Source organism: Trachurus trachurus (assembly GCF_905171665.1).
Source record: "Trachurus trachurus genome assembly, chromosome: 10".
In the NCBI taxonomy this organism is placed as follows: domain Eukaryota; kingdom Metazoa; phylum Chordata; class Actinopteri; order Carangiformes; family Carangidae; genus Trachurus; species Trachurus trachurus.
In genome coordinates, this window is record NC_139894.1 from 10,728,831 (window position 1) to 10,754,931 (window position 26,101).

At 41.8% G+C, this 26,101-nt stretch overlaps 1 protein-coding gene across 1 annotated transcript in view; it reads right to left on the reverse strand.

Annotated features, from left to right (window-relative positions):
- Window positions 1–1,068: 1,068 nt before the first annotated feature.
- LOC310992510 (complexin-2-like) overlaps window positions 1,069–26,101 on the reverse strand; it is a gene marked incomplete at its 3' end in the record, with an annotated part of 62,411 nt that continues 37,378 nt past the window's right edge. The window contains exons 3-4 of the mRNA XM_083980593.1: window positions 8,490–8,665; window positions 1,069–1,263 (exon numbers count right to left, since the gene is read on the reverse strand). Of these exons, the coding sequence (XP_083836719.1) occupies window positions 1,069–1,263; window positions 8,490–8,665 (371 nt within the window). The remainder of the gene's footprint in view (window positions 1,264–8,489; window positions 8,666–26,101) is intronic.

Genomic DNA, 26,101 nt, shown 5'->3' on the forward strand with positions numbered 1-26,101 from the left:
TGAATTTATAATAAGAATAATTTCCTTTAACTGATTTGAGACGAACTCTAGGTATGGAGAACATTTTACAGTTTACCCCATGGAAGAACATTTCAGACCCAAAGTCAGTTATCGCCTACTGTACACGGTGGGTATGACGTCAATTAAATGAATATGGAAAACCAGTTATTGCCTCAAATATCAATGTATTTCGCTTCATTGTAATTAATAAAATGGTATCCATAAGTGTACTTCACTTCACCAAAGTTTTACTGCATGCTTAAAAAAAAAGGAAAGAGCAAACAAAACAAATTAAAACAAAAAACAATCTCATTTCAAATGATTAATTCCTTCACTTTCTGGTTTTACAGATGTTCTGACTTTACCAGTGCTCGTTTTACACATTCACAGTAAACCAACGAGAACATAAGGGACAGTTCATGGGGTGAATCCTCACAACGGAGAACCAATAAAAATGCAAGTATATATATATACATCGTATGTATCAAATATTAGCAAGAACATAACAGGAAAATTCAATCAAATTTTGATATGATTTGGATAATTTCTTAAAAGTTAAAAATATGGCTTATACTCTTAGTCATCTTGTTATATGTCATATTTCACTCATATAGTTCTCTTTTTTTTTCTTATAACCCGAGTCTATTTACAAACAAAAAGGGTGGATGATGGATGATGTCTCAGCTTTTTCTAAGTGCGGGACACTTTGTGGCAAAACGTGGCATTAGTTTGACTTGAGGTTAGAAACACGGGATCTCTGCCGGTGGGACCTGCTTTTTAACGTAGAGTCAATCAGAAGTTGTCAAGAGAGACGTTCTGTACCAGAGATTAAAAAGTCACTACCACCGTCAGAGAGCAGATATTTAAACTCAAGGGGCAAAGTCATGACACGTTATGCGGTACCAGGACACTTAGAAGTTGGGCTGACAGGGCGGGAGAGGGGTGAAGAAAGGTATGACTGCAGGTTTGGGCAGGGGAGGGTGGTCCGGCATTGGTTTAGATGAGCGCTGTAAGAAGTTAATGAGATTTCACCCAAAAAAGAAAACAACAACAAAAAAAAAAACACTGTTACTTTTTATTGAACATATCCATGAGTGGGGCCGGGATGAATTTCATGACCGTATCCACGATGCTCTCCTCTTCCTCCTCGTCGCCGCAGCCGGTGGGAACCGCCTTCTTCGGACGGGTGAGGCTGCCCTCGGAGGCCTGCTCCATCGCAGCCGCTGCCTCGGCTTCCTTCTCCTCCTTCTTCTTGATGCCGTACTGGACAGGAAACAGAAGAGAGTGATTTAGTGAAACTTCTGGTGTTTTGCCTTTACTGACTGACTGACTGACTGAGTGACACAGTTACACCACTGGACGACCAGACGAGTATTACAGTTTAAAAAAACAATCTAGCACAAACAAGAAAGTCCTTTAGTGCCTTGCATTTTTGTCTCAAAGTGAAACTTCTGGTGTTTTTGTGAACCTTTGGACTGTGAAGATGAGGGAGTAGTGTTTTTAAGACTTTCAATGAGGAGATTGAAACAACTCATAAAATGTATAAAATGTAAATAAGGAGATTGGTGGTTGTGGTAGCTGTAACGGTCCTACTTTGACTGACTGACTGACTGACTGACTGACTGACTGACTGAGTGAAGGAGTTACACAATTCGAAAACCAGATTAGTAAATCTCTGAGGAACAATTTAACATTTTAGTATTTACACTTTTTATGAGGAGAAGGAAATGACTCGTGTGTATAAAACAATTGTCAGGACAGTAGTGGTCACTGTTTTTGACTAGCTACTGTATCTGTCCTTCTTTTACTGACTGACTGACTGAGTGACAAAGTTACACCATTGGACGAGCAGATGAGTATTACAGTTTACTCTCTTATCATTGCTCTTTCAAAACGATCTAGCAAGAAAGTAATTTAGCTGCTGTTTGGATTTCCTGACCTGTATGACCCTTCTGCCAACTTTTCTAAAAAGCACCTATTGACAAATTTAGCAACTGTTTGGAGAAATTCCTTGGGTTTTAATGGTGACTGCATGGCATCTGACATGTACTGACAACTTTTCTCTGTCAGTGATCGTTTGATAAGATATAGACGAAATTGCAGCACAACTGTCGTCTTTAACTCCCATTCGTGTGGTTGTGTCAGATGGCACCATGGTTGTCTGAGCAGCAGCGTAGAAATGAGCTAGTCTCATTGTGCTTCAGTTGTATTTCAAACTTATTCCACCGTCTGACAACAGAAACAGTCAAATGTAAATGCGAACAGCTTCATTGTGAATTCAGCTGTATTAAAATACTGTGAGCACAGAGACGAGGAGAGAAGAATATATTTAAAAACTAGGGTTTAACGTAGTCATGTTTTTACAGTTGTTGAACAGGGGTAAGTCTCTGTGACTTCAGAAAGCGTCAGTTTTAAGTCTAAAGATAGAAATGTGTGAGGTGTGACAAGATCATCTCGTGCATTTGAGGTAAATTGGTTGAAAATGATTACTACTCTTGGAAAAGTAATTCAGATTTCTTCATTTGCACAAATTAGCATACGGCTGCTTCCATATGAAGTTAAACAACAGTGCACATCAGAGCTTTTCGCCCCCTGCAGCAGCAGCAGGAGTTGAAAATGTGGGTTTCACTGCTTTGTTTTGTTTATTTGTTGAGCTAACACTGGAAGCTCCAACCGCTGCTGGCTCTAATTTGACCTTCCTGGATATTTTATGCTCCAATTACAGACAGAGGCACTCGGTAGGTGTGCTATACAATACTTACAGATTAGGTTACAAAAACCCTGGGTCCCATTAGACTTTTATTAAATCAAGAGCATGTTTGAGCACAAAATTGCAATTTGAAACATTAAAGAGAACAACAGCTGCTGGGAAATCAGCTTCTCCGACACCTTGATTGTAACGGTGTTGTGTAATTGTTCTTCTCTTAACAATTCAATAAATGAAGACAAAAGGAAATTAACATGAAAATAACTTGATTAATAGTTTAATCGTTGATGAATTCACCGCTTCTCCTGTGTTTTATGTGTGGCGTTGATCCACAAGAACCAAAAAAAAAACAAGTGTCTCCTCTGATTGACTGATTGTTTTCTGAGCAATCCAATCAAAACAGAGCAGATTTCAGAATAAAAACTCAGAGAAACCAAATCCTGTAAAGTGTTGGAGGTGGGTCCAGTTGGTGAGGGGGCGGGGCTTTGGGTGACTGCTTTGTTGTGACATCACAAAGTGACAGGAATAATCCACCACGATACCATTCCCGTTTACGTCCCGTTTACATCCCGTTCCTCGCGGACAGCGCGTTTCATCCATGCATTGTGTGAAAAAAAAAAAAAAAAAGTTTTAGCTAGCTTTAGCTTCAAGTGTCCTGACGAGGCTGACAGGAAGAGACAGTAAATCATCTCTGGACCTGGTAACGTTACCGAGTCCAGACCACCGGTCCAGACCGCCCGTGACACCGCGTCCGAACCGAGCAGCGGGCCGTGTCCCGGTGGAAGTAACGTTAGACCGGGAGAAAACCACTGAGTGGGCCGATCAGAAACAGCGCTAAAAACTTTTTTTTTTTTTTTCTCACACAATTCATGGATGAAACGCGCTGGTCGCGAGGAACGGGATGTAAACGGGACGTAAACGGGAATGGTATCGTGGTGGATTATTAACAGTTAAACAGTTGGAGCTGGATGATTGCTGCAGCTGGCTGTTTTGGACACAAGAGTGAAGGTAAGAACATATTTCCTGGACTTTGATCAAGCTGTGTCTCTGCTGAGGATGAGGATGTGTGGAGGACTGTGATCAGGTCGCTTTTTATTATTTTTGAGGTGTTGTGGTTTAGATGCTGCTGTGAAACCTGTAGTTTGGTGAACACTGTGTGGATGAGAGGGGCTGTTTGGTCGGACATTGTGTTGATGAGGGAGACTGTGGTGATGAAGGTTATTTATTACAGTCAAAGCCGATGTTACATCAGATCGCTGCTGTGTGTTTGTGTGTGTGGAGGTTCCGCGTCTCTCTCCACGCGGTGATTTTCACCTGCGGTCAGAGCAGGATGCGCTGTAGGCAGCGAAACTGAAAACTGACGGAGTAACGTCAGGTTGTAGTCGGTTGATCCGGTGAAAGATCAACTTTCCTTACTCTTAGTTTTCCTCTGGATGAGTCTCTGCTGTTAGCTCCGCTAGCCGTGGCAGCCGTACGGCTCCTTTTTAGCCGTAATTAATGAAAACAAACAGTTTTTTCTGCGTTTTAACACTGTAAAACTCGTCACATGAAGGAGCAATGCAGCAGTGGTCTCCCCGGTGTCAACTCTGATCCTGTGCCTCCACAGTTTAATTTTTCACCGTCTCTGTCTGTAGTTCTCATTCACTTTCACTGTCGGCCAGCTGAGCCAACCAATCCAGTGACGTCACACACTGGCGTCCAACAAAGATGGCTGCGCACTAGCTAAAAAACTAATGAAAAATGCTAAACTAAACTTAAATTTTCTCCTTAATGGTTACGTTTCATGTGTTAGTTTGACAATTTTTAAGCACACTGGAAATCAGTTTAATGAACTGTATTCATTTGGCTGGCTGTTTCATTTCCTCTTTAAGGCTCAGTTTCTTAATACAGGCTGTGTGCATTTCTCTGTGGACTGGGCTTTGATACTTTCACAGTGCTTAATTTACCACCTAAAGCTGTTTTATTATATTTAAACAGTATGGGACCTTTATGTGACCTGATATAAAAAAATAAAAAAAATCTTTCCCTTTCTTGTCAATTTTAACGCTGATGAAGACCATAGGATGTTTAAACATGTCATTTATTCCTCTGTTCAAGCTCTGAACCCTTGGGACTGACTTCTATTTCGGAAAATCCGGCAAATTATGTCAAAAATGAGTCTGTCTCTGGTGGGAAGCTCATACTTTAGAGATATGAGATTTTACACAACAGCAACGATGTGAAACAAACAAGTCTGGACAGGCTGAGACGATCCACTCCTAATGCAGCCTGTCAGTTTAAATCCTGTTTCCTTTTATTGAACCTGGAGCTTTTATGGATCTGAACAGATGGACAGCGCATGATATTAGCTCTAACTCCAATGTGAGACCAGCATCTTGTCGCCCCTTTTCTTCAGGCATTAAGCCTGTAAAGTAGATTTTGTGCATGTGAGGTCCTATAGTTTGAGCACAAATCAATACAGCTAAGACTGCTAAGGGAAAGGTTGCAGAGCACAGGGAGGTCAACAGGCTGAGCGATGGCTGAGCTCCAGGCAGAGATGTGGAAAATGAGCTGGACTCCTCCGTGACCTCTTAGCTGCTCTCCCAGGCACGCGTTAATGTGATTCTGGAGCAATAAATATCTTAAAGGAGGAAGGACTACCTGGTGTGAGGATGTGCAGGAGGGCAGGGGCAACATCTGTGTGTGAGGCGAGGAGAAAAGTGTATACGAACACAACAGATGTTTAATATGTTTGCTTCCCAAGTCTGCCTGTAGCTCAGTGATGTAATATAATATAATGTTATGACTAAACCAAGGAAATGAATCCTATGAAAACATTTGGGATTTGACTAAACTGAGGTTGGCCAACAGGAAGTAACACAACATCCACACTTTGGCGAAAATGTCTTGTGTTTTTATTATTTTATTATTTCTCCTGATTTGTTACATTGGGAACAACTGGCTGGAGGAGATGAGGCAGAATCACTGACCTCTCTTATATCACGACTTGCTTTTATGTGGTGTCGTCCTGTTATTGTTCTTTATTGCTTTTTTTCCTACCTTTTTCAAAATTGTTTTTATTTATATTGAAGTATATTGTGCAGCTTTTCTGTCCTACTTTAATTTGACGTTTCTGTGCTTCCACCCCTCAAGACTTTCTCTCCCTCCTTCGCTCAGTCTCAGCTCCCCACAGTGTTTGGTGTTCATCCAGCCAACATCTCTTCACACTCATGCACACATGCACCCACACCACTGGTTTTTCCCCCTGTGGGTTTCCTCAGATCTTCTTGTGTTAACTCTACTATTTATTTTAAATAAATGACGATTATTTATGCATTTCTCTCATTTTAGTCATAGCATCAGAGCCAGGATGTCACTGCTGCTCCCCCCAGCTCTCTTCTCATACATGCAATCAGCATAATGATGCTTTTGATTTAATTTAATCGTGCAATTTGACCTGATTTTAAATGTGCATCAACCAGTCCAGCTGCCAAAGTGGTAACATTTTGCTAACTCTATGGTGCAACCATCTTTTCAGTTCATGTGAATGATTAATGTTATTGCACAATGAATGAAAAATACTGAAGGAATAACCAAGTAAAAGCCTTTGACAGTGAACATTTTGCAGATGTTGCATGAACCTCAAATATCTGAGCATGAGAGAGACGGAGACATATTCATCCGTTAAGTCAAATAAGAGGGAATGAATTTGCCTGCTTGGAAACACTTTGCTGCAGGATTCAAGAAGCAGAAGTCTTAGTTCAACACACTGGAAATGTTTCTTCTTCCTCCCTGACAGAAACCATGATTGGTGAGTCGTGATTGGTCGGTGGATCTCTCCTCTGGATCTCCTCCCGCTCCGTTGTTTGTTCTCCTCCTTCGCTGCACGCCGCTCTGCCTTGTTCTGCTGCAATCTGTTTCATTCAGTCTCTGTGTCACTCTCAGACTCGCTCCTCGGTAACAAAGGCTTTGCATCAGTTGACAGTCACGCTCAGTCAGCCCCTCTCTCCGCTCGCTATAATCAAACACTTTCCAAAGATATGCTGTCATATCGTGCTCGCTGCCTCCTCTACACTCTCTCGCAATTGTTCCCAAACTTATGTAAAGAGCGGCTGAGTCGGAGCTGCTCTGCAAACTCTTGAGGACAGTTTCACAACATGGAGGAGCCGAAAACTCTTCTCGTCTTCAAGTCAAATAGTGAATATGAAATATTAGCCAAGTTTGACTAAAGACTGCAGCTGCTTTGATATCGTCATTTGACATTTCATTACAGATTGATGAAGTAAGTCGTGTTTAATATTTTATTAAAGACAAGATGGTCTTGGCAAGACAAGAGAAGGGTCAGTCAGATTTTTTTTTTTAAAGGTTAAAAAAAAGGTCTTGAAGCTTCAGAGACAGAGTTAAATCACCATCTGAACTTCATGTGGCTCACTGTGTTTAAACTCTGAAATGTTTTATAGCTACATAAACGCCGGAGAAGTTAATTCATCCAGGAGAGACACAAGGATGCTGCCTAAACATGAGCAAAAACACATAAACATGTTCATAAAGTGTTGATGAGGTTATCTAGGTCTTTATTTCACCATGTTTTTGTGTCAAAATGATAAAAATTGAGACAAAGTGTTGCAGTACTCAACATGAAACCTGTCAACTGAATAGAATAGAAAGCCTTTATTGTCACTCAATTACAAAATACGTAATTAAGTGTTGCAACTTCACATGGTGTTCATTTTAAGATTTGTATTTAAAGGCATAGTCCCAAATTTAATGTTGTGTTTAAATAAACTGCAACAAACAAACCTACAGACTCAACCTTTAAAGGTGTACAGAAAAGAAAATTGAATTTAAGCCCACTCTGGGTCATAAAATTAGTGTAATAACTCATCTATCAGACGTTGTAGGCCAAACTTTGTGCAAAATTCTATTTTTGAGTAAATCCGGGATGAAAGTGTGTATTTTTTTTTTCGCATTGGATAACGCAGGCGCACGGATTATACGTCAGCCTGTACACGATTCACCAGCCACTGATATTGGATCCGTAATCCGTCATTCAAACGTCTGAGACACGCACACACACACGGAGCTCGGGCTCGCCCCAAGCTTTGAATATCCCGCCCGCTCGATAACGACCAATCAAATTTGTTTTCCTTACTCGGGTAAACTCGTGTTGCAGCTCGTGACAACTCGGCGCGACAAACAGGACAAACGGCCATTTCTGTACACCTTTAAAGTGCTGATTGCTTGTGGGAGAAAAATAATACTGTTTCTTGATTTTGCTAATTTCTTATGTACGGAAAAGCATTAGGGCCAACAAAGAAGTTTTTTTTTTTTTAAGATTCTGAGATAAAAACTCTGACTTTTTATGTCAAATTTAAAAAAAAAAAAAACTCAGTTGTTGACCCTAATATACATACTTCCTGCAGATAAACAGCTGTTTTCCTGCTGCTACCAGACTCCATTCATGAAAACAGTGATTTAAACCACATGTATCACAGGAGTTGCCGGGCAACCACAACCACCGCATTGGTTGCTTAGTTTATTTGTGTCATTGTTTTACCTTCAGTGGTGGAAAAAGTGCTCTGATTTTTTTTCACTTTAGTAAAAACACAACTCTTGACTAGTTGCAGAGCAAAAAAACACAAATGACAGATAAATGTTTCCGAATGGTTTGAAATAAACTCTTGATTTAAAAAATAAAGTAGGTGATTAATACTGTGCAGCTCCTGAATGTGAGTGGATGCATGAAGGAAGTAAGCAAGGGAGTAAACATGCATATGTAAACTCTGAATTGAAGTATTTTTACCTTGTCCCTGATGCCCTGTCTGAGGTTTTCTCTCTCTGATTCCATTTTTGCATATTTTGCTTTCCTCTCCTCCTCCTGTTGCCTCAGCGCCTCTTGTCTTTCCTCCTCTTTCTTCTGAGCATCAGGATCCTTCTCCTCCTCACCACCCAGCATCTTGCCCATGTCTTTGGTGGCCCCTGCGAAGAAGGGAGGAAGAAGAAAAAGGTCGTAAATGAAACAGATGTCAAACAGAAATCAGTTAACGAGTAATTACACATAATGGATCCCGGCTGCTTGAAGTATTTGATGTGCGCAGTCGTACATCTGAGATTTAGATAATTCAATAGACTTTGCTCTGTGCTTCAATCCTCTTTGAACGAGCTGAGACAATCTGTCCTCGGGTGAAACAAAGACAAAAGTGTGACAAGAGGTGACGTCACGAACAAGAGCCGGACATAAAACGACACCGCAATAAATTATTAGCGATTCTCTCGACTGCTTCTCTGACGTTGTCCTCTGTTATCTCCACCATGAAGTCACATCTTCATGCAGAGCCTCTACTTGGACCAGAGGTCGAGACCGGAGAACAAAAGACTTGAACGACGGTAATAAACTGATCCAATCTGCAGCCTGCATTCGTCAGATATGTTAAACAGCCCAACATGTGGTCTAAAGATATTTATTAAACAGCTTTAACTGGTTTGATCCCCACTGGGGACATGAATGAAGACTTCCCCCGCACTGCACCAAAATGTAAATACTGGAGTTTAAACTGATGATGCCTACATGTCATTGATGAAGGACAGTAAATAAAGATACCAAAAGATCACTTTGTCATTGTTTCATTAAAGGGATAGTTCAACATTTTGGCAAATTGGCCCATTGCCATAATCCCTATAGTCATAGCAGTAGGTTCATTACCTTTATTTGTCGATACAAGCTATTTTTAGAACGGTGGAGTGCGGTGAATGTGCAGGTCACAGCTTGTCCACCGTTTTGGAGTTGTTGGATTGTGCATTTTATGAGTTTGATGAGGGAAACCAAGAAATCCCATGAGCCTCCGTAGCGTAGCTCTGAGCAGCTCGCGGCTCTGCTCCGCCGTTCTAAAAATAGCTTGCACCGACAATTAAAGGTAATGAACCTACTGCTGCTATATGACTATAGGGATTATGGCAATGGGCCAATTTGCCAATGTTGAACTATCCCTTTAAGAACAGATCTTCATCAAAGACCAACATCTTCCTGACGATTGACTTCTTCTTAAAAAAAAAAAAAACAGTACATAACCATAATCGCTGGCTTCCAGTCTTCAGTATGTAGCTATACAGTCATATCCACACATGTGCAAAGGAAAGACGTTTCAAATGCTGAAGGATAAATATTATTACTTTCACACAACACTGCAGGAGCTGTCAGGATCTCAAGATGTTTGTTTTTTCTACGACAACGAAAACTGCTTGTCATTTCCTGCTCTGCTGCCATTTTGTTGTCTGTGTACAGGTAAATATAATATTTATATTCTATTTTTATTTAGTAGATAGCTAAGTAATCTTATCTACCCATATCTGAATATCTACCAATCTGAAATATATTACACTTCATATTTTCAGTTTTCTATTGGGACAAAAGAATTTCCCTTCAGGGACCAATAAAGTAATTCTGGTTCTAATTCTTATTTATTTCCTATACTACTACTACTACTAATAATGATAAAAATAGGTAATGTAAACTAGACTCATAAAGTCTCCTCAGTAACACTGGTAATACTGGTATTTTCCTTTAAACTCTAACAACCAGAGAGATCAGAGTTCATATCAGCACTTTTCTTTAACTTGAACTCGTCCATGTTTTATCTGCTGCTGTGACGACTCGGTCTTGTTAGTGTGTTTCCACCTGGTGAGCTCTCACACAGGTCAATGTTTAGCATCAGCCTCCATGTCGAGAGTCTCCTGTTGTCCTTCTGCACAGTGTTCTCACTCCAGAGGCATGAACTCCTCTTTCCAGCTCAATGACTGGAAACAAGCCAGTGCTCTAACAGTGGCCCCGACGCACCCTGAACCCACTTCCAACTCACGGGTGGAAAGGAAAATTGATTTTAATGAGGAGCTGGACCTCGAGGAGCCACAACGGGAGAAAACACGAGATCGGCCGGCCTGCTCCGAGTCCAGCACAGAGCGAGGAGGAGGAGGTCTGAGCCTCGCAGTCTCTCTGCAGCTCAGGACTCAAAGACACGACCATCTGCTTCCGCCGTGAAATTGATGAGACGGCGTCGACCTTGGGGTTGTTGGCTCTGGTCCGAAACACGGAGCAGGACGAGCCCAAGTTCATAGTCCCGTCGAAGAAGGAGGCAAGAGGAGGAGGAGAGGGGGGTCGAGTGTTAATTAATAAACAGACACGTCAACGTTTTCTTGAGACGTCCTACACATGATGTGTTGGCATGTTGAGAATGGATTACATCCATTATCTCAGGGCTGTTTGGTGTCAGTGGAAACATGTGTAGCTCTGTGACACGACATGAGTTCAGTGGACGTGAGGGTGAAAGCTCTGCTGTCACTCACACACTTTATATGTTTCCATCAGCTTCATGTTTGTGCTTTCTGAATATCTGCATCACATACACTTTATTAGGTACAGTAGTACTCCTTGCAACTGAACCGTCTTAATTCTTTATGCTGCATAGATTCAACAAACTCCCCCGAGGTTTTGAGAGCTTGAACCAGTCTGGCGAGTTGACCTTCGCCCAGAACTCACTGGATATTTTCTCCTCTGTAAACCCTGGAGATCCCAGAAGATCAGCGGTTTCTGAAGACCAGGCCACGACCAAGCCATGTTCAAAGTAGTAACTGGTCCACTTGATCATTTGACATGTTTTACAGCATTACAGGCTTTTAGTGTCTATACCCTTTTAATAACAATTCAAAAAGCAAACACACGATCAGATAAATAAACAAAAGGAAAAGCTCCTAATATAAATCCATTATTATATAGAAAGTAAATAAACATTCACACATTCACCACGCTATGAGATAATAACAGAATGTTGGAGTTGTTGGATTGTGTATTTGATGAGTTTGATGAGGGAAACCAAGAAATCCCATGAGCCTCCGTAGCGTAGCTCTGAGCAGCTCGCGGCTCTGCTCCGCCGTTCTAAAAATAGCTTGCACCGACAATTAAAGGTAATGAACCTACTGCTATGACTATCATCACCACATTATTATCATGTGTGTCTTGTCCTCTCCTCACTAAGCTCCTCTTTGACAATAACAAGATGCGGTATTCTCTGAGTTTATGCTTTTCACTACCTCCTTATCTATAAGACCTTGGTTACCTTAGCAACAGAGGAGTCTCTGGACGTCCACTATCAGTCATTACAGTGTCTAAACAGTGGCCTGTTGTATAATGCAGTGACGCTCGCTGTGGCTTCGACTCTCTGGCATCAGGAAACAACAAGACCAACACTTACGTTTTTTATTATTATAAACATTTCTGTGTTTGCATTCATGGAGCCGATCTTTGTAAAGTTACTTTCTTGCAGTTAATAACTCATAAATACACATTTCTCTGAGCTTTTGCCTTCAGGCTGAAGTAAAAATGCTGAATAGTAACTAAACTTTCCGTCTCAGTTTGCTGTCAGTAGCCTGAGGGGATTTTTTTTCTCCCCAAAATCGTGTTGGAGCAGCAGAAGTCGAGGGCGAAGCTCCATCACCGCAGGGATAATAAATTCAACTTTGGGCCAAACTCAACACAAACTTTTGCAAAAGTGAAGAAAAACTTCAAAATCTGCAGCTGCAAATTAAAACTCATCACAGCAGACCGGATCTTCCTACGCTCCTGTCATTATGACCTATTCTCACCTTCTCATTAGCGCTGCCACTGATAGCTACTGCAATGCTAATTCAGACTTTAATGCTAATTTAGGCGAGCAAACTTTATTCTGTTGAGTTTTTTTCTTACTCTTAGAATAATGTAGTCTGACTTTCTCGAAATGCATGAACTGTAGATGTAGATTTATAATTACACTGCAAATATAGAAAAGTGGTGATCACAGACTTTACTTGGAGGTTTTTCTTTTGTTCTTTTCACAAAGAAACGTTTGCAGCGATCAAACCTACCTGGAGACCAGACAGTCTAGCTCCTAAATTAGGAAGATTTGATTTTATCTCTGGTCGACTGAAACTCGCTATGAAACCGACGCCGCCCTCGTCTCCCAAATCCCACGTGTGGCGAAGCTTCTCCCAAACCTCTGCATGATTAATCTCGATGCTCAGGGCTAATTAGCTCGTCTGATTGTGACAAAGTTGCCGTGCAGCAGCGTGAGACAGTTGACGTTCCCAAAAGCCTCGGTGTCATCAAACGCTGCCAGCTGTGGAGTCTGGGAGCGCCACGCGAAACGACAAAAGCTCCAGAGGAGGAGGAGGAGCCGAGAACCTCAGGCTCAGTTAGGAAAACACCGAAACGCTCTGTAACGGACTTAATGAGTGAAAACTCATTCCTCAGCATGAGTTCATTTGGTCTTGTTGTATAGAGAAAGTTGGTTATTTTAGAGCAGAACTCCAGATTTCAAAGCGTTTTATGCACAAAAGTGATTTTTTTTTTCAACCAGAAAGTAGAGAAAACACATCTGATCTCGTGTTTCTATCGAGAGATGATCTGTGAATAAAGTTACGTTTTTTCTCAGTTCGGGATGTTTTGTTCCAATTAAATGTGATGACGGATTTCCAACACTCTCAGGTGACAGGCAGGTGACACAAAAGTAAAAAAAAAAAACCTCCTGTCAAAACCTCTTCAAGCAAGAGTTTTTCAGACTCCACACAGACAAAACATCAACAATGCATGATGCCACTTTAAACATATCATACTTTTTATGCTGGTTACACTTTTAGTCCAAGTGCCCATTCATTATTTTTTATGTACATGAGCCACATCAAAGAAAATGTTCTGTCATGACATAAAGTGAAGTTTCTGAATCTGTATCTGAATAATAGTGACTACAGTTAATTGCACCGCAGTAGAGAGTTTATGTTGTTAATGTGTCTGCGTTCACAATAAAAGACACAAAATTGTCAGATTTAGTACAAGATAACATAGTAACGGCACCATCGAGTCTCATTCTGTCCACTATTCAATTGTTCAAAACTCAAATGTAAACACAGCACATGACAACACAGTGTTGCCTCGGCTGCAGTCACACTACTGCTTTTTATACCACAACTTTGCACATTGATAAAGCTAAGTATCAGTAAAACTGGTGATTATTGGATGAGATGTCAACACATCACAAGAGTTCAAGAACAACGTATCTGCATCAACCATCAACCATGGCAGCTGCTGGGACATTCCCACTGTGAAACACACTGAAGTCAATGAGAATCAAGTTCACGTTCGTCCTGTTCATCTGTGTTGAGATATTTTATTTCAGTTGCAACCAAAGCGTTGAACCGCCATCGTCTCGATCCCCGGAGCAGAGCAGCTTCCACTCCACTATCACCACAGTGCTTAACTCGTACAGTGACACGGCTGCCAGGAGCGTGGAGAGCTGGTTATCCCTGCTAACTCATTACAGCATTAAAGGGGCTTTTTAGGTCATCGGACGCCTGAGGGCTAATTAAAAAAAAAAAGTCGAAGGCTTCTTCTGCTACTTAGTGAAGAAATTAAAGAGGAGAAGGATGGAAATGGAAAAATGAGGAAAAGTCTGTAAGTTATAGAGGATTAGACTGTAAATTATATGATTTGTATGTATGTATGAGGAGAGAGTGTGTGGGTGGGTGGTGGAGGTGGTGGACGGGTCTGTAAGATGGGAACAAAATGTGAAGCTCTTAATTTCTCACTATGTGACTTGTGCACGTATGGTGTGTTGGAGGAAGATCAAGTGTGTGTCCTCTAGGTGCATTTTAGCTCCAAGACCTACTCCATGTGTGTGTGTGTGTGTGTGTGTGTGTGTGTGCATGAGTTATGATTTGCCTATTTCATGGTGCACGCTCCCTGTGGAGCCCAGGGGCTCGTGCATAAGGACGGAGAAATGGCTGAAAATGAAGCGAGGGACACAGGCCAAGACGGAGGAGTGAGGTTAACTGGTTTGAGGGTGAGATTATTTCCACTACAATGAAGCAAATTAGAAAGTCAAAGAAGAAATGGGAGAGTAAAGTTTTAAAAAAAAGTGTCAGAAAAAAGTATGTCTGACATAAAGAAGGATTATAAAAGAATATAAGAGTAATAAATGAAAGGACAGTGAAGGGAAGCACAGAGGAGAAGCTGAGAGGAAACTGAGGGATGGAGACACGAAACAGATTTAAAAGAAAAAAAACAGAGGAAGAAAGATGAAATAAAGAGACGCGGGTGGCGTGAGAACATGAGAGAGAAAATGTTACTGCAAAAAAAAAAAAAAAAAAGTGCGAGTGAAACAGAGAGGAAACAGCGGGACCAGCTCAAGGACTCAGTGTTCCTGCTCTCCCATCTGTCACAGTCCTCAGCAGTCCCACGGCTGCCGACCAACGGGGCGCTGCTTCAACCCCCATGGCCCACACCAGGCGCAACAGACCTTCATCATCACCACCACCACCACCATCATCATCATCAGCAGCAGCAGCAGCAGCAGCAGCAGCCTCTTGCCCCGGGGCTGAAAACCCAGTAGAAAGACCAGAGAGGAGACATCAACGTGCAGCAGAGTGCAGAGACAAGAAGCCTCGTTTTAATTTTATAGGTTTATTCATATTAAAACATGGTTCCTGACTGAACATGCTTAAAGGGATAGTTCAACACTTTGGCAAATTGGCCCACTGCCATAATCCCTATAGTCATAGCAGTAGGTTCGTTACCTTTAATTGTCGGTGCAAACTATTTTTAGAATGGCGGAGCAGAGCCACGAGCTGTTCAGAGCTATGCTACGGAGGCTAATGGGATTTCTTGGTTTGCCTCATTGAACTCATCAAATACACAATCCAACAACTCTAAAACGCTCTGGTGGACAAGTTGTGACGTGCACATTCACCACACTATGAGATAATAACAGAACGTTACGAGACAGAGTTGTTTTCGAGGCAAAAGTGCATCAGCGGTTTTGTATGAATTTACCTCGAAAACAACTCAGACACCGACAATTAAAGGTAACAAACCTACTGCTATGACTATAGGGATTATGACAATGGGCCAATTTGCCAAAATGTTGAACTATCCCTTTTAGAGCTAAATGAAGCTGGTGGAGACCAAAACAGAGCAAACAGTAGAGTGAGTTACAGCTAATGTCACTCCGACTCCTTTTCTTCCTTTGACACTGATAGATAACATTAATCTGTTCATAAATATGGCTCATTTGAAGCTTATTTGACATAATCGATCAAGTTCTGATGCAGTTGCATGACTTTTGTGAGAACCAGAAGAACAAGGACGCCCACTGTCATTGCAGCTTCAAATTGATACCAGCGCCATAAATCTTAACTCAAGGTTTCCCTGCCACCACGCTGCTGTAAACACAACACAACTCCCATGATGCATCTATCGTCTATTTACACTCCTCTCCTCTGTTTACAAGGGAAAAAGTAGTAGTTGGATCTCAGTGCAAAAAAAAAGAAAAAAAGAAGCTGCTTCTTTTTAGATCAAGATAAATGGACTCACTCAACTCACATCAGACAACGAGTCACAATCATTCATATTCATGCAGAAAGTTGACTACAAACACACACACACATCCTGCAGGGACATTGTGAGGTTCGGCATCTTTCCCAAGGAGACGGGAATCAAACCACCGAGCTTTAGACGGAGGATTGACCTCATGATGAAGACCAGAGGATGCAGGACGCCATTGTTAAAGCAGATATCAGCTTCACGGCCGTTTCGGCTAATGCTGCGTTCAAGGCAGGCTTTTGAAACCGTAAGTTACAGCTTCAAGTCACAACTACGACTTGGTAGCGTTCCAGGTAACCCGTAGCTCGTGTTTTTACCATCCTGTTGTCTGTGAAAGTTCCCTATAACGGCCACTCGTAACTTCCGACCCGTGAACTCGTACCAGATCGAACTGGTATGACTTCACAGGAAGGAAAAACACAAAGTACGAGTTTCTTTGAACGCACCATGAGTTAGCAGCCCCCGCCCTTGTCAGGCATCAATTGGTCCTCGTGCTACGTCACCACATTCACGCGCATCCCTTGGCTGCACACACAGCCCTTCATGCCGTTCTCTCTCCTCATTGGATAACACTTGTATCCCACAAGGAAAATTTTCTCCTCGGGTTACAGCAGAGCAGAGTGACGGAGAGACTCGTGTTTAGGCTGAAATACTTCATGTAAGTGATTGCTGACGGAAAATAGGACTATTTAGGACTTATATTAACAAAAACATTCCACTGATATCTGCTTTAAAGAGCCGTGATTTTGCATCATGTGGTTTATGAGTTTCAAGTTTGTCTTGACTTTGTGAAAACAGTGTTTCTGAGGGAGTGTGTGTTGTTGTTGTTGTTGTCTACAAAAACACTACACAAAAGTTGCTCAAATCCACCTCTCTCCAAATTGTTTTCAAAGGTCGTGTAGAGGTGACGGCTGCCGCATCGTGATGCTTTCAAAGACCTGGTGGTTGTAGTTTGAACTCCCACTCAAAGTTTAATCAATGTCAGACCTTGGAAACTTTAAAATCAGCACTGAGTCACTTTTCACACCGAGCCGCCTGCGATGGTTCTTCACAGCTATCGACTATCTGGGAGACCAGTCTGGGTTTGTGGAGCACGGCCGTCCTTGGAGAGGAGCTAACAACACTGTGGGGAGGGGGTAGGCAGGGTGGGATGAATCTCCACTAAAGTGTCCTTGTGCGAGACCCAGAGTCGTTTTCCTTTTCAGCCCTTATACATTCACATGGAGACGTATTTCCTATGTGTCACTGAGTCTTTTATACTGAATCACTGTGTTTATATTTCAATAATGAAATGAATGAAAATGAAAAATGACAAGAGAGTTCATGTTTCTTTCACATGAAAAGATCTGCATCAACACATCTTTCAGAGCAATTATTATCATCTCAGTCTCGTTATGTCATCAACATGATGAAGGTGCACTTCATATGGAATAAAGAGGATGTGTCTATGAGACTGTTTATGACAAGATAATCAATGCATCTTCAACTGATGAGCTGATCATCAAAAGCTACAGTGAAAAATGTGTCAGGGTCAAATCTGCTCGCTTTAACGTTTGTATGATTCATCAAGGGTTTGTTACCATAACAACTAAACTGCCAGAAGGAGGGAGTTCCTGCAAGGTTGGCAAAAGTGGGCGGGGCTTAGTACATAGACGTCTGAGGGTTATGACATCACAAAGTCACAGGAAGTGCTGTCGGCTGGTTTTAAGGCTCAGTTTTTGTGAATACAAACTGTGCATTTCTCTGTCGACTGAGGCTTTAAAGCTTTCACAGTGTTAAAACAGAACCAATAGAGCTGATCTATAATCAAAAATTATACGTAAAAGCCACTTCACAGAATATGGGACCTTTAAGACATTGAGAGAAGTTGCAGTTTTTTACTAATCAGCAACCGTATAGAACAATAAGTGCTCCAGCTTTGTAACTTGAGGCCTGTTTGTAGTAATTATGTTGTTTTTTCTGTGCAATTTTATGTGGAAATTAAATATGAATTGAATGAATTGAGCCAACAAGCAATTAAAGTTCATTTTATTGAAAATGAAATTAAATGAAGCCACTTATACGGGAGTTAGAATATAAACAATATGCCAGTGTTTGGAAGAAAACCAGACAGAAACAATGAATGATTTTTCATGTGCCTCAAGCAAAATGGAGGTGAGAGCTGTTTGGTACCTACACCTCCTCCCTCCTCCTCTGAACCGCAGCACACCTCAGTGACTCTGTGGGGCTTCGTGGGGAACAGAGGCTTCAGGAGCATCACTCCTGTGCTTTATCACCCGTTTGCTGCCATTATCATTGGGAGACAGCCCCACAGAGTCTGGCCTTGGCGATGAGCGAGCAGGGACAGGCCACATTTATCAGCACTGAGGTTGGCACCAAGGACGAGAAGAAACACACACACACACACACACACACACACACACACACACACACACACACACACACAGATTGCAGGTCAGTGACAGGTATTTACTGGAGGATTTCTATAGTTTCTAATCAGACAAAGGCACATTCAGCCGGGTAAACACTATATATCAACAATGAGATTGGAAAATACCCATACATAGGACCCCCACTGTGTCTTATATATAAAGATACAAAACCCAGTGGGCTTTAAAAGAAACAATATGTAGTCATAAATCCCAGCCTCCATTAAAGACTTCATTTAAAAGCGTGAGATATAATAATAAAAACCCCAAATTAAGTCATTTCCACCCTATTAGAATAAAATCTCCCCGGGATCGTATCACTTCAGCTGCCACTCTCATCATCACGATGTTCATTATATGATAACTGACTTTGTATTAAATTTAGGTCTGATCGCCTCCTCTGGCTCCGCAGATAAACACTTTCCGCTGGAGCGTGTCCTAACAACCGGCGACAGCTCGGGGTGGCACGTTCGGTCGCGTGCCAGAGATCACGGAGAGGAGAAGGAGGACGAGGACGACGATGTGAGGATTGCTGAACGACTTCACGAGCAATTACTCTGCAGCCGCTGCAGTAATGAGTCATGGAGTTTGTGTGGCTGCAGGGTGCTCCCCCCTGCCAGCAACACCAAGGACAACATCAACCACCACACAGGGAAGTAAAACACCAGAAATAAAGTGGAGTCTATTCTGAATGGAGCAAAATCTGGCATGTAAAGAAAGTTTTGCAACAAAAACTGCATTTCAGTGGAGCTCATGTATGTAATCTACTATGTACCTGCAGATGAGCAATAAAATGATTCGCTTTTTAACTTAAATGAGACCAACCCTGAATGTCCAAATGCGTATTTCATGCACAACTTCCCTGTAATAAATTGCTTTTCAAATAAACAGAAATTGATCCAAGGTCTGCAATGCTCTATTAATAAGCCTGCAGGCCTGGTTCCAACATATACAGTATGTGCTGTTGTTTGCACATACTACATGTAGCACATCCAACACGTTGTGATGCACGTACGTGGCTGTGGCTGAGGTCACGGTATCGATTCAGAAGGTGCAGCCTCTGACAGTGTCTGAAGAGCGTCCTTGAGCAAATTACTGAACCTCTGTCTGCTTTAAGGGTCCCAGTCAAAAGAGAAAAACAGCAGATCTGCTTATCCCAGCCCTGCCAACAAGATTTATTTTCTTTAGGGATCAATAAGGTATCAGACGGTACTTTGAGAGCATAATCTTACACAAGGGTGTTTTTTAAATGGCTTTGTCTGGTTTTCCTGGTCCCTGTGTGTGCATACATTACAGGTAATATTTAGAAAATAGCCTGACAAATGGGTCATTAAATGCATCTGTGGGATAACAGGGAGTCCTGCACTCTGTGTTTAATTTTAGCTGAAGAAATATAATTGGTTTTTATAGAAAAACTCAATCATCACATGTTACTTCCTGTTCAGAATAAGAAGCTAAAACACCAACATCATGATGGACGAACTGGACCTACTTCCCTTCACCTGTCATTTCCACTCTGAGCTCATATCGTGTATGTGTCTAAACATTTCAACGGGCTACATGAAGTCAGTGATCTCTGGATGAAAATAACCTTGATTCACTTGACATGAGATGTCCTCTGGTTTCCATCCACGGTCTGTTACAGCCGATTCAGCCTGTGTTTAAAATTAACTGTCAGTTTACTTAGGAAAGATTTAGCTTATAGGCTCTTTCTTGCATGTTCTTTGCCAGTTTTTTTTTTTTTTTTAACTGCATAGCGATGTTGGCCCACTGTCGTCCTTGAACGTTTAAGTGTCTAGATTGGCAGATAGCTAAACAGGCTAAAAGGCTTAACTGGCGCAAGCTGTTTATTCGTCACTTCCCAGATTAAGTTACTTTAACAACATAAGGAACGAGGATTAAACATATTTTCAATCATAAAACATGTCCAATCTAAAACGATACAGCTTGAAACAGTGTTTAAACTTATTTCAATACAGCTGACATAACTGCTACAATATCAGAAAATACTAAAGATAACGTTCACTACAGTGAAAACGCAGACAGTTGTAAGCTAACAAACATAAGCATTGCGATAGCAAGCAATTTCAAACCAACAAATGATTGTTTACCTGAACATAAACATGACAAAAACCACATATTATCTACTCTGTTAAAACGATTAAAACTGCTTAAATCTAGCCGCTAATTCTGTGTGATGATGCTAACGATGGCTACGTACTGTGGCAATATCAAAATTAGCTCCTTTAACATACAAATGCCAGTGAGCAAATTGTTTAAATCTTTCTAAAAGAATTTAAATGTGAACAATAAAAGGAGTTTAATTTTATTAAATGTCTGTCAAAGACAAAAAATAACAGGCTACACAAATTCCTCTTCGCTTTGTGTTTTACTCTTTCACACCTGAAACCTTTTCTTTGTTCTCAAGCTGTCATTTTCTACACTTCCTACCTGAGATGTGACTTCCAACACATTTGAATTTTAACATACCAGAGCCAATTAGCAGGTTAACTAATTAACAGATTCATACCCCACCGCCACCCCCACGTTACAGCTCTGTATGCAAATGATGACAGAAATAAAATGTTGTTCTCATCTCTACTTCACGTCCTCTGTGTATTTGTGTGATCGATGGAAAGATGTTGTTGACCGTGTTTCCAGACATGATATCATCAGGAGTTATAAATTCTTCGCTCTGAGTTAGTAAAAACACTGACTTCCTCCACATGCATGGATGGAAAATGGATTTGTTTAATCAGGCAAAAAAACAAAACAAAAAACAAACAAACAGGAGAGTGTGTTTTTGAGGATGATCCATCAACGTGACATTTGCAATTTCAGAAACAGTATTTCCCACATGAGTACAGACACTAATGCAGCTCCGTCTCCAGCTCCCCATCATCGATTGCAGCTAAAAGACTTTCACATTAAGGACAATAGCAGCTTCTGACATGGCCCCTGTTTCCGGATGTGTCATCTACCAAAAAATAAAAATCAATGAGCCGAGCTTCGATGATGATGATGATGATGATGATGGCGATGATGATGATGACACCCCTGTCTGCTTGAAAGAGTGCAGCATCTAAAGGCTAAAAACTGATGTTCATTTAAAATTACACATACACGGCAGGAAGTCGTCAGCTAAACAGCGAGAGGTTGACAATCTGAGCCTGCAGCATTTCCAAGAGGAAAAAAGGAAAATCATAATCTACAAAGCTTTTACAGGCTGAAGGATTTCACTGTATCATATTTAGAAGTGGGTCATCAACTTTTTTTAATCAAAACAGCTAAGTTGTTTACTTTATTAACAAAGAATTGGGTCGTGCAAAAAGAATGTAAAGATCCTTTGAAAAAAAAAAAAACATTAATACGTGATTTTAAATGTGTTTCAGATGCAATATTTCTATTCATTTATCCAAGGTGAATGTGAAATATAACCCAAATCCCAAATTGCTGCGCTACCTTTGAGGAAAGTCGTCTTTTTCAAAAACCCCCGGGCCCCTTTTGCGATGCTGCTGTCACCTTCCCCGGAATAAGAATCACCATGAAAACCCCCGTGGAGCTAAGCTGGTCCAGATCCTCCTCGGGAATGTATTCTCAGCATTATGTATGCACATTGATCCCCGAGACCCGGCGGCTGTGCTTGTGCTCCCCCCCTCTCCCCTCCCCACCCTACAGTTATGCTTTTAGCTCCAGTTTTGCCTCCTGCCTTTATGCTAATACGAGGAAGTATGATTCAATCCTCGGTGGCTCCTCATGGCTTTTGGAGAGCGCCTTGGTGTGTGAATTAGCTCGACGGAGCCGCGGCTTCCCACTACGCATAATCACCCTGCCCCTGCCACTCTCAGAGTACACTCATCAATCACATGGGGAGGGGGTGGAGAGGTGGAGGGGAGGGGAGGGAGGGTGAAATCAGATTTCAGCGATAAATAACACCATTACTAAAACATGAGATCGCTCCGACCTCCACACCATCACCCCGTGGCTTTGGATTTGTGCAGCTTTGGAGCTTTTTGAGTGTGTGAAAATATGAAAATGCAATTCATGCCAACTACTCCCCCCCTCCCCACCATCTCCACACCCCCACACAGTATGAGTGGTCATGTGGGAGCAAAAGAGAGTTGTGCACATGCAGAGTGAGACTGTGGAGCTCTGCATGGCTCAGATTGGGTCATGATTTCTAAATGTACATAAACACAACTGTGAGAATCGACAACAGCTGCTGCTCCGGTTCATTCACACCCACATCTGCTTAAGTAGGGTTCTCTCTGCACTTAGATCCTGAAAAAGGCGGCATATTCCTACATTTTAAGATGCCATGCAGAGAAATTAGCAGTGAATCTGTCAGGTGCAATGAGTAGAGAGGGAGAGAAGTAGGAGTTATGTCGCATGGACGTATCAGAGACATTTAAGTATAAACACATCAAAAACTCAGAAGTCAATTTGCACAAAAACGATCTTGTAACCTCAGTATACAAGCTCCACCAATTGAATTAGGGCACATGACTTTTCCCTGCTGCTGCTGCACAGATATAAAACACCAATAAAAATAACTATTCCCATGAGATCTGGTGCAAACATCCTGAACCATCTGCATCCTCATAAAAAACCGCAGTTACCACCATCTACTTATTAAAACTCATTCTGTAGGATTTTAAAATCTGAAAACCAGATTCAGGTCGAATCAGATTTCAGGTGTTCCTCATGTTCTTACACAGATGTACACAAAAGAACCAATACCAAAAGTGTCTAAATACACAACTCTGACTGGTGAAGAAGTTGCGCAAAGATGCATCGAATGTGTGAGCATCAAAATATTCTGAAGTTTTTGTCGACTGTGAAGTTCGACGTCCTGAGTTATTCACCACCGTCCTGTCTGGGAGACTAATGACAGCTGGTGGTGAAATACAGCAGAGCTGATTCATAGAGTGAATCACAGCCTGCTGAATAATCGCAGCCTCTCTCTCCATTGAAATGATGTGGTACTGTGTAATAAAACACTTCCCTCCCTTTTCATAAAGGGCGACCACATTTCATTCTCACTCTCATGAATTTGTTGCAGCCTGACGCAGAGAGACTTTTTGTTGGATTAATTAAAAGTACGTGTGGACGGATCTGTATCTGTCACCTGCATGTGGAGACAGTGAAGGATCGGTCTCGGTGTTTGTGATTTGGTTTGGTTGTTGTATGAATTGCAAATTAACTTGACTTAACTAAAACCTGAAAGTTCAGACATCAGCTCTGTTCTCACAGGGTTGGCTCCTTAACTTTGTGATGTACACACCCCATTATTTCACTCATGTTTTGTATGCTTTATAACTTTATTTACATTGCAGGAGCTGTTTAATCCTTTAAATGTAAGCTCTTTAAGTTTGAGCTAAGTTTTACACATTGTTAAGTTTTGATACATATTCTTATAACCCGAGAAGAGAGAATAACTGTGCATGGTATCTTCACTGATCTTGATTTGCAGTCATTTGCATTTTATTTTATTCATCATATCATTTAAAAAGTAAAAACAAAAAACTCATCTTATACCCTCCAGTTTTGGTCCAGGAATTTCCAAGTACTTTAATGAGCAGCCTATAAAGGGGTAATGTCTAAATGCAACCAAAGCAAAAAATAGTATATCAGTTTAGGAAATGTGTGTCTTATTTGTGAGATGTCACCCTCATAGATCTGACGTTTCTGCCAACAGTCGGTTTGTTCATGTGAACATAAAGTCTGTGAACAGGTGGAGACGTCTTCTCTGGCTCCGTCTGAAGGTAAATAAACATCTGGCAACACTGGACTCTGCAGAACAACCTGTAGTGATTCATGAAATCAACCAAAAATGGTTACATTTTTCATTTTGGGTTTTTTTTTGTAAGCTTTTTCCCTCCAATTATCATAATTTCTCCTTTGACTGATCATGAATTTTACATGAATTGTTCAATTATCCTGCGAGAGCCAAACATCTGAGACCGTCTCTGTCTCCCTCTCTCTCTCTCTCTCCTCTTGGACAGATACGTCGTCTCAGTGTTTTGGACCTTTTTGAATTTCAGACCAAAACAAACACTGAACCTCTTTGGCTCACACCTTCGTCCAAACACACAACTCCTACTTGTCAGTGGGCGTAGTTGAGAGGAATCCAACTGCAAACAAGCAGAGAAAATGTGACCCATCCACACCGGGCAGATTTTCATCTGTGCTGCTGCACTGATTAAAGCTGGAAGCTGCAGAGATCTTATGACGGTATATTAGGATTTATCATATTCAGAATCACCACATCCTGCCATTTAGGTGTAGAAGAAAAAAGTCTAACTAACTGCAGCAGAAAAAAAGAAGAAATCCCATCATGCCTTTCCCTCCCCTGACTGAGTTTCCAGTCACGCCGCACGCTCTGGCTCTGGCACACTTTCAGCAGGCTGGGTTGATGTTCGAGTATTTCTAGATGTCCTCTGATGTTCACCACCAGGCGACCAGACCCCTGCCTCTCCCTCGGCTCTTTGAAGTTCTTCTCGGGCAAAAAAGAAAAAGTGTGAGAGAGAGAGAGAGAGCGAGAGAGCTGAGAATTGAGGTCAGCGCTGGATCCTCGGCGAGTTTTCCATGGCGGGCGAGAAGAGGCAGGAAGAGGCACTCCCCCTGGTCTTTGTATTGTGTGATTTTCAAGAAATAAAATCCCCAAGTGATGGAGAGAGTGAGATGGGAGGTGAGAGAAGGTGAGGGTGTGAACGACAGAAGGAGAGAGTGATAGAAAGAAAGAGAGGGAGAGAGAGGGAGAGAGCAGAGAGGGAGGGGTGTGGAGGAAAGAAAGAGGCTGAGAGCTGTATTGTCGCAGACGGCAGAAAGGAAGTAGAGTGTGACGGCGGCGGGTTTGTGCTGCTGACTCATCCGAGCCGGTGACCTTGGCTGACGGAGGAAGAGGGGCAGGACAGAATATCAATGTCTTCACTTCTCCACTCTGTGTTTGGCTAAATCTGAGGAATCTGCTGACAACCTGCTTCATGCACAGTGTCAGGTTTTTTTTTTTTTGTATGTGTTTGGATGTTGCACTTCCTGTCTCTGTCTAGTTACCTGCCTGCCCCGCCCTCATGGTGGAGGTTCACCTGGGCTTAGCTACCTCTTCCCTCCCTAGTGTGTTTAAGGACGTGTGCACATGTAGCTGAGTATTTATAAAAATAAACATTTATCCTTTACACAATTTTTTATGTGAGATCTCACTATCTTTATGTGAGATCTCACAGTTAACAAAGGTCACACACCTGACGTCAGAGGAACAAACCGAAGCCGAGCCGAGGGGTGGGGCACACAAGCATTACTACATTTCTGACGCACAATTCAAAGCATTTTATAGTAAGTGTTGTATAGCTCACTCAGTAGAACAGGCATCCCATATACAGGCATCAGACCTGGGTCCTGCGTGTTGTCATTAACCCTTTTTTCTCTGCCCACTTCCTGTCTCTCCAACCATGGTCTCTCTACAGCTGTCCAAAACAAAGGCATAAAAGCCTCCCAAAAAATACATAAAAGAAAAGAAAAATCCTCGTCACAGTAACGGGCCCCTGTGGACCCCACAGAGCATCGCCATCCCAGTTCCTCCTG